The sequence below is a fragment of the Mesoplodon bidens genome, assembly GCF_964165515.1.
Source record: "Mesoplodon bidens genome assembly, contig: HAP1_SCAFFOLD_157, whole genome shotgun sequence".
Lineage (NCBI taxonomy): Eukaryota > Metazoa > Chordata > Mammalia > Artiodactyla > Ziphiidae > Mesoplodon > Mesoplodon bidens.
Genome location: NW_027671774.1, coordinates 955,313 through 967,589, shown reverse-complemented (window position 1 = coordinate 967,589; position 12,277 = coordinate 955,313). Strand labels below are relative to the sequence as shown.

Genomic DNA, 12,277 nt, shown 5'->3' with positions numbered 1-12,277 from the left:
AGCGCGCGGCTGTCGCCACCTGCCCGGAAGCTTTGAGCCCGCCCCGCCCGGCCCCGCCCCCGCCCCCACCCGGCCCGGAGCCCACCCCTCGGCGGGGCCGACCGCAGCAGACAGCGAGAGAGGCGAGCGGGTTGCGGGCAGCGGGGGACGGCAAACTTTGCTGTTCGCCGCGCTTCCCCGGCCCGGCCCCTTCTCCCATCGCGAACGTCGCCACCCCACTTTCCTCCAACCCCGCACACCTCTCCCCACCCACCCCACCTCCTGTCGCTCCTCCTCGCCGCCTCGACTCTGCTCCGGGGAAAACTTCAAAGCGCCGGATCGCAGGCTCCCTGCTTACTCCCCGGCTGGGGATTTCAGGTCAGTGCCCGGAACACCTTTCCCCGCGGAGGCCGCGCGGGCTGGCGGCCGTGCGTGCGGCGGGCTGCAGTCGGCCCCCTCCCTCGGGGCCCAGACTAGCGGCGGGTGGCTCTTCTGACTCTCGCGTACCCCTCGAAGCTTGTGCCTCGCGCTTCACTTTGGCTGCTTTGCTCGCTTTCGTTTTTATTTCCTAGCTGTAAGTTATTAAAAATGCAGCCAACCTAAGCGGCCCGGCGTGGGCTTCGGGGAGGGAGGGGCGCGGCGGGGGCGGACTGCCGCCCCCCTGGGGGCTGGGAGGAGAGCAGGGAGTTCGCGGAGTGGAAGTTTGCAGGCAGTGTGTGCCTGTGTGCGCGGGAGCGCGGTCGTCGCTGAGTGCCGCGAGTCGGGCGTGGGGGGCGGGGGGGTGAGCTGGGCTGGAAGTTGGGAAGCTCGGCTCGTCGTTAGCTCGCTAGCAGGAAAGGGAGGGCGGCGGGTTCCCGTCTGCTTTCTTTTTCGACTCGGGAAAGAACTGTAAAAACCCCCAGCCGCCGCTGCCTCGTCTCGCCTCTCCGGGGGCAGCTCGTTCTTGCTCGTGGAACGACGGCGTGTGCGTGCGCCAGGGTGTGTGTGGCGGGCGCCCCGAGCCGAGCTCGACCTGGCCGCCGCTGCCGCGCGACTCGTGAGGGGAGTCCCGGTTTTTTGTTGTTTTGGCTTTCTTTGGCTTGCTCCAAAGCGTGAATCACGTGGATTAAAAAAAAAAATACTAGGAAATGGAGCAGAGCGAGGGGTTCCGACTCTGCCCGCCCGCCAGCCAGCCAGTCAGGTCAGACGCTTTGTTTTGTAAATGTTCTTTTAAAATTGTAATCTGCCACCCTGGTCCACCCCCACCTTCCCCGCGACGTCGTGGGGTTGGTTTTAAGTTGTGAGACCCCAGGGGTGGGGATAGATCGTGCGGGGGCGGGGCGGCGGCGGGCGGGGGGGCGAGACCTGGGTCCTCCTCTGGGTAGCGTGGAGTCTGGTGGAAAGCCCTGTAGGTCGTGTGCGAGTCTGCGGCCGGAGGAAGTTGGTCCCACTCGGAGGGCGTGCGGCGCAGAGGCTGAGGGCGAAGAGGAACTTGCGCACCCGGGCGCGATCCTCGGCCGAGGCGGGGAGGGCGAGGCGCCGCTGCGCCTTGGGGCCCGCGCTCGGAGCAGGCGGGCGGCTGCGCTGCAGAGCCTCCGCCAACTAGGGGGCTCGGGGCGGCGGCGACGTGCTCCTGCTGTTTACCAAGCAAGCCCCGGGGCGCCGTGTGCGGAGTAGGGCGGCTCGAGGCACGCGTGGTCCCGGCGGGCTTCGCGCCGCCTGCACTCTCGAGTGGGCACGTCCCCGGGTCCCTGAGACGGCTGAGCCTGGCCTCGTGTAGGCCGAAGCCGGGGCGAGGCTTAATTTGCAGTTAATGAATCTTTTCCAGAAGTCCGCGATCTCCAGCTAGAGGCTGTGAGTGCCCGCGCGCGAGGGCGCGCGCCGCCGGCGTCTAAAGGGTTGGGGGGTTGCGGGGATGGAAGAGCGAAGGAGGGGGGAGGGTTATGTGTATTTAAAAACAAACCTTAAAAAAAGAAACCAGCGCGCTTCAAATAGGTATTCGTACAGCCTCTTGTGTCTAGAGTAGACAGCTCAGGGTTTTAGCTGCTTTTTTGTTTGTTTGTTTTTTTCTTTTTTTGAGAGAAGGCCAGAGGAGGGGTAGTGGTATTTGCTTCTAGGGGTAGTCTCTGGAGAAAAATCCGTAAAATGACTTAGGAATAAAAACGAGGAGGAAATGGCCCACCCCAGAAGGTGGTGGGTGGTGAACGCAGACAGACTTGGGTATTTGTAGCCATGTGACACTTGCTGTGGCACTGGAAACGGACACCGCGGGCCGAAATTAATCCTTAGGAGGTGTTGGATTCGGTTTGGCCAACAGAATTGCTTGTGTGGAAGGCATTTTAATTGTCGGCCTCTGAGACTCCTGTACGTGGACACTTGGAAAACACATTTGCTTCTCGACCCTTCCCACTCCACCCCCGACCCGTTATCTGGTCTGGGCTTTGCAGTGTCGGTTCCCGTGTTTATTATGGGCATGATTTCACCGCGAGGAGGAAGCGGGGAGATGGCGGTGATTAATATGCCGTCCAGGTTTAATCCGAGGCTGGCCTTTAGTGTGCGGGTTTACGCCGTCACTCACCGGGATTGCCTGGGGTAGTGGGGGGGGGCGCGGGGCTCGGGCGCCAGGCGCTCCGCGGGCAGGTCGGGGTTGGGGCTCGGACGGCCCCAGCGCTGTGCTTTGAGGCACTGTCACCAGTAGGTGACTGAGAGTTAATTAGGAAGTGTTCTCCGGATCAATGGGCCGCACAGCTTATTAGCGATTCTCTCCAGCCCTTTGCAGGGCCGGCCGGGCCTGTGCCTCCCACACAGGCCGGGACCCCGCGGCCCGGGCTGCGGAGAGCGCCTCTGGGAAGTGGGGAGGGATGGGCGGCGAGGGGCGACCGGGAGGTGAGTGTAACTTGGCCGGGCGGCGCGTTGCGTGCGGCGCCTCGAGGCCCGCGCAGCCCGCTCTTTCTTCCTGCTCTCGGTCGCCTCGACTGTGTCTTTAACTCGCTCCCGCTCGCGTCGCTGCCTGGCTGCTCCTCCCCGCCTCCCTTGCCTATCTCTTGTTCTCTAAGCACGACGCCTGTGCTCCCCGCCCAGTTTGGGATTAGACAAGATAAAAATCGGACTGCCCAGCGCGCAGAGCTGTGACTGTGCCCCGGCAGCCGGGCTGGCGGGAGCGCTGTGGGCCGGGGCCGGGGCGGACCCGCTGTGCGCTCGGGGCAGCCCGAGCCCGTAGAGTCCCACCCCGACCCTGCAGGCGCGGTCACGCTCCAGCGTTCTGTCTGTCTGGGGGCGGGCCGCGGAGGCGGCGGCAGACTCCCGTGAGCGAGCGAGCCTTTGGGCCCAGCGACCAGGGTGGAGGCAAGGCTGCGAGGGTTTCTCTTAACCCTTTAAAGACGATAGGGAGAGTGGGGGTGGGGAGTGTAGTAGAAATTCCTGGAGGCAAAGTAGCCCCCTGGGGAGAGGAGGCGGGAGTCTGGGCTTAGGGTTTTCCTTTCTCTTCTGTGTATGCAATCTCACATCCTGGTACATTGGGCTCGATTCTTCGAGGAACCAAACGCAGCTGCTAGGTGATCTAATTTGACCCGATACTTCTCAATGGGGAAGGTGTGAACACACACAGTGGGCACCCTCACTTAAGGAAGTGAGTTGGGGAGATGCAGAGGTTAGACCTTACCGTTCCCAGCGGCCCAGTATGTGAAGGTCTGCTCAGAGCTTTAGTCAGTGGGGCCTCTGACCGAGAGTGTTGCCTACCAAAGACCCAAGCCTGAAATGCCTGTCCACTGCGTACAGGTATGCATCGGAGAGAGCAAAGGGGTCCTTGAGTTGTCTATGTAAATAAAAACACTTTTAACCATGAACTTGTGGAGAGTTCAAATAAGATATGTGCAGGGAGGCAGCCTCCAAACAGGAGTTGGACAGCGATGTGTACAAGATCGATCATTTGTATCCACATCCATGGGGTCAACATTGAATGGGTCTAAAAATTTAATACAACTCTGCAGGCATTGGTCTCGTTCTTTCCCTGAGGTAGACCCCTGAGGTAGGTGGGTTACCCTATAGAGAAATGAATCATTAGTCACATTCCTCTCTCCTTCCCCCTCCTCTTCCTTTTAGGGTTTGTAGTCTTAGGGGATCCTCTAGTTACATTAAACTGCAAACCCATATTGGTCTGGGAACGAGCCCCATTATAGGCAAAGCAAGAATGTAAGTCGTGGGGAGGTGTACGTGTTAGACAGGAATGCACAGATTAAGATGTGCGCCTGAATGACATGTGCTGAGACAAATCAAGACACTTGGGCTCTGGTGCCCACATGGAACAAGAGATAGAGAAGAGAGAAAGAACTGGCCGCGAGGAATGTAAACATGGGTATGCAAATACTGAGACCTAGAGCGAGATCCTAGGAGAAAATCCCAGACTTTGTTGAGCTGGCAACTGGAGCAGAATTTCTGTAAGTTCGTTCGAGAGACAAAAGCCCATTTAAAGGTGTGAAGAGGGTCACCTGGAAACACAAAAAGCATTCACATGCATACATCCATGCTTAGATACACAGGCTGAACGACAAAAACTCCTCAGTGCCTGATGAAGATTTTCCTGCCCGGTGAGACAGAGCAGGGCACGGAAGTGTGGGCCACACAACCACATTCGCACACTCATTCACTGGGAAATACTGTGTCTTCGGCTAGAGGGAAACTGAGGGCGACGGTGCCTAGCTAAGGGTGGATGGCCCTTGGTTACTAAGATTGCTTCTGGTTATAGTTTCTTCCCATCTGGAGTGGGGAAGAGAGTATGTCTTGAGCAGGTAGGAGGATTTCTGAAAGATTTTTGAGTTCTGGACCCTGAGAGGATGGATGGTGGAGGAAAAAGGAGTAGCTTTGCATTCTGGGTCGGAAGCAAGGGATGTTGCGCTCCTCTAAGCCCTGTTTGCTAAGGTGGCGCAGGGCCTAGTGAACTGAGAGAGACTGAACCGAAAGAAGTACGAAGCTCGGCCTCTGGGCGGAATCAAGGGGAGGTATGCTTACTTTCCCTTTTTTTTTTTCCCCTTTGAGGAGACCGTGCGGGGACGGCCAGCGTAGAGAGGATTAGCAGGCGCCTCTGTGACCCCAGACGCGCGCGTAAACTCGGCTTGGGTTTGGTTTGCGCGTGGCGTCGGTTTGCCGCGGTCCTTCTTTGTCTGAGCCCAGCCGGGAATTCCAGCTTTTATTGGGAAGACAGCACTCGGGTGGAGCCCGCGCTGGGTTGGGCACGACAGCCGGGGCTGGGCAGGAGGCTCGCCGGCCTCCGAGCCGCCCGAACCCCAGGACAGTCCTCGGGAGTGCCCAGCGGCCCCGGCAATGCCACCTCGGTGGTTTCCTCGAGGGCGGCGGGCCCGGCAGACCCAGCCCGGCGGGGCGTGGGGCCTCACGGGTCCACTTGGGCCGCCGTACCGCCCCTCTCCCCGCTGGCCCCACCGCTCCCCCGCCAGCCCCACCGCTCCCCCGCCAGCCCGAGGCCGAAAGGAGCTCTGAAGGCCCTCTGTTAAGCTCCAGGGTCACACCCGTACCCTGGGGGCCGCGCAGGGGCGGGAGGACCTTCTCCTGGCTGGAGGCCTCCAGCCCTCGGCTCACACGGTTTGGGCCTGGAGGGGCCTCGCCCAGGCAGGGGAGGGGAGGCCTATCCCGACCGGGCTGCCTCGCCCGAGTGAACGGCTGGCAGGATTCCGTCTGTTTGCAAGGCTGGCTGCGCTGCCGGGGCCTGGATGGTGGCGCTGGCTTGAGAAGCAGCCGGGGCAGGAGTGGAAGGTCTTCTCAGGCCACCCCCGTGGCAGCCAAGCCGCCTGTGCCCCGAGCACTTGGCCGGGGACGTCTCCCAACCTCCAGCCCGGCCCGTCGGCTTTCGCTGGTTGCCCGCCATGTGTTCCTCCGGAAGGGATAGCTGACTTTCTGTTGGATGGGAATTAACCAATGAGCTTCCCCCCACCCCCGCAACGTTTCTGTAGCAGGCCCCCTTTCCCAGCGCAGGCTCATTTCCGCCGGCCCCTATTCGAGGGTGTTGGAATTGGGTGGGGGCGTCCCCGCACTTTGTTATTTCTTAGAACCATGTCTCCCCGGCCAGCCATCGCCCCTCAGCACCCATGGGCTCCGGCGCCCCGTGATTAGACTAGCGGGGAAGTCCGCTAGGAGAAGATCCTGACAGCATTAAATAGAATTTGATCTAAAAGACAGTTTCCAGTATAATCTCGTTATGCATCACAGACTCCCGGTGTTATTTTGTGGAAGGCGGACAATGATCAATTTACATTGACCCGGGGCCGGGCGAGCTTTTAGATGGTCATTGCCATATTGATTTGCATGCAAAAAGGAGACCTGCTAAAGTTAAAGACCGGAAGCTAAATGAAACTAAATTTATTGTCTAGGTGCAAACCAGAGGAACTACTGGGGGGAAGAGGGTGAGTGAAGTCAGGGTGCCAGGGGCAGAGCAGGTGAGAGGCCCAAGAGCTCCGGGAGGTCACAGATTTGGGAGCGATCTTTGCCCTGGTGATTTCAAAACGTGAGGAGCGGGCTTGTTTAGGGTATGGGGACCCAGCAGGGAAAAGTTATAAACAGGCACTATTGCATTGAAGGCACTGGGATCTTTTAATGCTAATAGTAACTGCGAGGGGGGAGGAGAGGTTTATAGGGTTATAGGGGTCTTCCTGCACCATTTCCGGCCCCCCCCATTTCTGTTGTTCTACCCGAGCGCTTATAACCGTGCCAAGGGCACCCAAATTCTTGCATCTGAAGAGTTACATTTTTTTTTAAAGACAGGCCTTAAACTTTCCCCGCCCCCCTCCCCCCCCCCGCGAGTAGGGGGCGGTTCTGCATGCCGCTGCGGGCAGACCTAGACGTTTGGAGGCTGCGGGAGTTCCTCCCCGGACGCAGCAGCAGCCCCAGACTCGGCCGGACGCCGATCGCTTTGGGAAGCGGCTCGTTCCAGGTGGCCCAAGTGGCGGGGGCGGGGGAGGGTCTGCCGGGGCCAGGGACTCACGGTGCCGGGGGTGGGGGGATCACCTCCCTGGAGGTTGGAAGGGCCTGCACGGAGGGTGTGGAGGAGGGAAGGCGGGGGCTGGAAATCCTGTCCCAATCGGCGGTGATCGCCAAGGCCGGAAAGTTTAAAAAAGAGAGAAAGCCACTGGCTGCAAGCCAGGGGCTGCCGGGCCGCCGGGGCGTGTTTGGCTGACTAGAGGGGTGAGGACCCGGCTCCGCCATCGCCTCGGTCCCTCCCGCTGCGGAGGCCCTGGCTTGCCCCAGGCGCTCCTGGAGCCATTTCACGCATCCGGAGCCTCGGCCACTGGAGGAGCCACCCGCCCGGGGCCGGGAAGCCGCAGGGGCGGCTGAGTGTCCGGCGCTCCTGCCCGTTCCCCTTCCCACCGAGCTGAGCTGGAGACGGCCCTGGGTCGTGGAGCCTGTGGCGTCTGTGGCATCGGGTGTGGATGGTTCCCGGAGCTTCTGAAAGCCCGGGGCAGACCAGGAAATTGAAGATGGGGTGGGGAGGGGATGTTGAGCGCTGACCCTGCGCTGCTGGGATGAGAAGTTCTGGAGAGGAGAGAGAACCCCAACCTCCGGCTTGTCTCGGGACTTGGCTTTTTGTGGGGACCCCCAGGAGTCCAGGAGGGTCCAGCATCTTGCAAGCCGCTTCCCCCTCAGTTGCCTCCCCAGCCCACTTTGGTCCCTGGGTTTTTCATTAAAGTCCTAGGAAAGGTAGATGTAGGCAGTCTTTCCAAAGGGCTTTTGCTCTGTCTAGATAATTTGATTGATTGCTTTATGTGGCAAAACTAGTGTGGCAAGCCTTCTTGTAGTTCCAGGTGTCAGCACTTTTTCCAGAGACCTAAGAGTAGCACCCACCTCCCACTGCCTGTTCTGGGCTCCTGGAGGAGGGGAAAGTGGAGCCTTGTTGGGAATCCCTGGCCTCACAGCAGGGTGTTCCAGTGTAGGGAGATGGGTAGGATGTTGGCAGAAATTTCGAAAGACTTCACATGGACCAAGAGATTTCTGGGTGTAGGAGAAACTAGGATGCGGGCTCCTTGTGGACCGAATTTCATAGGTGTTAAGTGCTATCCTTTTACTCTGTATTGGAGTACAAGGGCTAAGGAAGCCTTCCGAACTTCTTGGGGATTCGGGATGGCACAATTTGACCGATAATTGGCTCCTCTCCGCAACTCCAGGACTGAGTTTGACCGTGGCCCATTTTTACTAGCTGTGTGACCTTGGGGACAGGTTATTTATGGCCTCTGAGCCTCAGTAAGTTTCTTATTTGTCAGACTGGGTATAATTTTCCACCTTTAGGATCAAAGAATACTTGGCACATAGTAGGCCCGGAGGATTAGTAATTGCTTTGAATGACTGGTCAGATTCCTATAGGTTGCTTCTCCGTTCCCTGCTGCCCCTGAGATGCCTGCCGCCCTCCCCCCGCAAGACCTGCGTAGGCCAGTGTCTGGGGACCAACCTGCAGGTTAAGCTCCCCTCCAAGGGTATTCCTGAGGCTATTCCTCCAGGTCTGCCTCCGTGGGTTCCTCCTTCTTTCCCTTTGTTACAGTTCTTTGCATTCTGGGCTTTAAAGGAATCCATATGAAAAGGCTGGGATTTTTTTTTCTCCCCCTAAGTGGGATCATTTATATGGTTAGGAATTGATTCCAGAACCGGTATCTAGGTGCTCTTTGGCAAGTCCTCCCGTCATTCTTTCGGGGGGAGGGAACAGCAGCGGCTGGAGGGGAGAGACCTGGTGGGAAGAGGTGAAAGGGTCTGGCCCGCTGCAGAGGCCAGAGGTGCTGTGGTTTGTCTGATAGGGATTAAGTCCGGATGTTATGAGGTCTCAGTGTGGTTTTCAATAAAAGTCTGTCAGGGATTGCTTCTTTTCTATGGATATGTATTTTAAAAACTTTACTAGCATGAGAAGAAAACCAGACCTGTATGGATCCAGGCCGGTAGTAAGCTACTGTGATCAGGTTTCCTACTAGACTCCCAGAGGGGAAGTCAGCATTTGATTGAAGCTACACTTGGTTCTTGACTCTCTGGGGATGCCTGCTCTGAAACAGGAGCCCTCCCTTTCTCTCCTCCCCCCCACCCCCCTTTTCCCTTCTTCCCCTAAAAGCCTTTGTGCTGAAAGAGCTTCAGTAGGCATGAGTCCCTGGTACCTCTCTAAAGAATGCCTTCCAGTCTTTGCTGACATTGTTTTGTGAACAGTGGGTTTTACCAGGCCAGCAGTTTTCCCCCGATCTTAGCTCACTATTTTAGAGGTTCGAGTATGCCCAGGATGCGCCCAACTGCAGTGCTTTCCAGTGTGTGTAGCCAGGGCCTTGCCTGTAATCTGAAAGACACCTTAACCTTTGCCCTAGGTGCCCCCCCGCGGGTGGGGGTGGTGAAGGTGGGGAGAGCAAGGACAGGGGATCTTGTTGAGGGTCTGTTTGTTTTCTCCAGCCACAGAGGCAGAGGGGTGGAGTGGGGCGAGGCCGAGAGTACGTTCCAGCCTTGGGTCTGATTTAAAACTTGGTTTAATTGGAGAAACTCTTAGGCATTTAACAGTTCTGTACAAATGCAAACTTGACATAGCTCTAGGCCTACGTCAATTAGGAAAGAATAAATGAAGTACAGAGATGTCCAAACTATGTAATTCCTAGAGTTGTCTGCCCTCCCGTAAACACATGACAAGTGCCAAGGCATTTCCAGTCAAAACACCCATGGAACCAGCAGCCTCCATCCTTTGTATTTATTATTTTATTAACAGCATTTTACAGAGCATTTAACAAGCACAGCCTGCCTGCTTTCCACCACAGCTCTCAGCAGACTGAGGGGTGGAAAACAGATGGGGGTGGCGAGGAGTGGTCTCTAGAAGAGACTTCTAAGCTGGAGACATCTCTTCAGATGGGCAAGGAAAAGGAACATTTGGGGTTCCTTTCTCCTGGCCCCAAAGAGAAGACAAAAGTAATGCTTTGGAGGAAGAAATCCCCTCTCCCTTCTCCGGAGGAAAGTTGTGCAGATGTGGTCTGTCTAGTCTCCACTTGGATTCCAGAAGGTGTGAAGCAGGGTCTGCTTTCCCAATACTCTGCCCATCAGTTATTGGTGCTTTTCAAAGAATAAGTATTTGTCTGCTATCATTATTCTATATTCTGGTGGAAAGTTTATAAGGAAAACTAATGCCTTTCTTAAGTCATAAAATGAGCCTTGTATGATTATTTAATTAAAATCTATTTAAGGACCGATTAGGCGTGTAATTTGCGCTAATAATGACGATGATGGAAATGTTCGACTTAACCAAAAATCATAAAAGGAGACATTTTGATCAGTGGGGCGACCAGGAAGGATTCAGGGAGTTGGACGGTTTTCCGAAACACGAGGCTTTGGGCTGCAGAAAGTGCCAAGCTGCCTAGCCTCTGGGACCACGGTAGAGAGGGCTGCAGGACCCCAGGCTTGGCCGGGGCAGGCCGACCCACGCTTTGCTGAGCAGAGAAACCGACCCTGGGAGTCTGAACAACCTTTATTCCCAGCTGAGGAAATGGGGGAGGGGGCCTGAGAGGAAGAAACTCTGGGAGAGAGCTGATGAACCCCACAGAACTCTGCGCGAAATGGCTGTGTTCTCTTGCTTTAACAATCAGCAGCGACACACGCATTGCTGTCTAGGCTAGCCTTGGCTGGAGCCTGGAAGGGTGGGGGGAGGGGGGGTCTCTTGTTCTGGAGAAACCTGCCAGCTGCTGGGCTTGGTGCGAAGGCAGACACAATGCTGCTGTTGGTTTGATCTCTAACTGGATTGTTAGTCTGGCTTTAACTGTGTGGTAAGGGGGGAATGTGAAGGCTGTTTACAGCGAGTGCAAATAATGTGACAGCTGTTGGTGCAGGAGCAGCGCTGTGCCTCCTCGGCGCTCACACAATGCGTGCACTGTGCAGGCCCACGGAGAGCTGCAGAGGTGGCCGCCCCTTGCTGGCCCGGGAGCCCTCGGATGCGCTGCGAGAGAGCCCTCCGGCGGCGGCACCCGCACCCCCGCACCCCGCGACACGCATCTTTCTGGCTCCTGGGATCGTGGTGGACGTGCGCGCTGGTTGGTGTGTTGTGGATTAGGGAATTTGTTAGGCAGAGGTGGCAGGAGAAGGCCTGCGGGGTCATGAGTGTCAACTGTCTGGAGGGGTTTGGCCGGGATCTGTTGACCTGGGGCCTCAGTGGCTTGTGACCGGGTTGTTAAGATTTGGGAAAGTAACTTTCCACCCTAAAGCAAGCCTGTTGGAAAGAATGTATTAACTGAAGGCTTTCTGGAAATTGCAGAGGCTCTGAAGGCCGTTGTTCTTCCTCTGAAATGGCCCTGTTATTCAGACAAGTTCAAGAGACAGGCGGCCGCTGTGTTCTATGCCCTCGGCCCCGTTTCCTGGATTGGAAACACAAGTGTGTAGGTTCAGGACCCGAAGGGGGGTGAATGGGGGTGGGGAGGGGTGCAAGTCGGCTTTTGATCACCCGCCTCCCTTTGCCTTCCCGGTTTTTAAGAGCGCACTTGCCTTTCAGCTGCAGGACCAGCGGTGCTGTCTTGAGGTCTGCCCACAGCGCCACCCACTCTGTGACTTAATCAACGAGATGCCCACAGCCCGGCCTTCTCTGAGTTCCTGGTCCTCTGCCAGGCACTGCGGGGAGGCGCCAGGGTGGGAGGGAGAACAGTTGGTGGGTGGCAGCAATACCCCGCTGGGCCGGTCCAAGCTGGCAGGCTCAGGATGGTCCTCAGGATGGTCCAGAAGATGGGCCTGCCCCTGGGCTGTCCTGGGGCAAGCTGGGGGTAAGCACCACTCCCCCCAACCTCAAGGTTGAAGGCTTCCGCAACCCTGGCCCCCGGGCTTTGGAGGATCATTTAGAGCTGACTTAATTCTATATCCTGCCCTTCTGTGTGATTTCGGCCCCTGAGTGTACAGCTTGCAGGATATCTGCAAATTACGGGTCCACCTCCGCTCCCCCCTGCCCCCACATCTACTCTCTGAGTTATAATGTGGACTTCTACATCTAGTTGGGTTCCCTAGTGGGGAGCTGGGAGATGCTTCTGGAATGATACATGAACTTCGGTGCCAGTTCTATAAATTGGTCTCTTTTTAGGACGTGTGCCATTTTCTGTAGGAATGTTGCTTGCAAAAACGAGTTTCGCCTTGGAGGAAAGGCGGAAAGATAAACAAGCCTGCAACGCCAAAGCGCTGGCAGTCTTTCCCTCCTTCCAGCTCTCTTAAAGCAGCCGGGCTGCATTTCCAGGATTAGACTCGTGCTTGTGAAGAGGGACTCTGGTTGGCTTTTTTTTCCCCCGAAGCAAATGCAAATTAGAGAAAAATAATTTTCTTTCAACGATATGCAACG

General features: G+C 57.0%; 1 protein-coding gene and 1 pseudogene across 2 annotated transcripts in view; both read left to right on the top strand.

Annotated features, from left to right (window-relative positions):
• The window catches only part of LOC308611092 (centrosomal protein of 78 kDa-like), a 138,780-nt pseudogene that overhangs the window by 68,229 nt on the left and 58,274 nt on the right, over window positions 1-12,277 (top strand). The gene's annotated exons all lie outside the window — the stretch shown is intronic.
• The window catches only part of LOC308611077 (BCL-6 corepressor-like), a 36,876-nt gene continuing 31,368 nt past the window's right edge, over window positions 6,770-12,277 (top strand). The window contains 1 exon segment of the mRNA XM_081260007.1: window positions 6,770-6,898. Coding sequence (XP_081116133.1) covers window positions 6,785-6,898 — 114 coding nt within the window. The 5' untranslated portion in view covers window positions 6,770-6,784.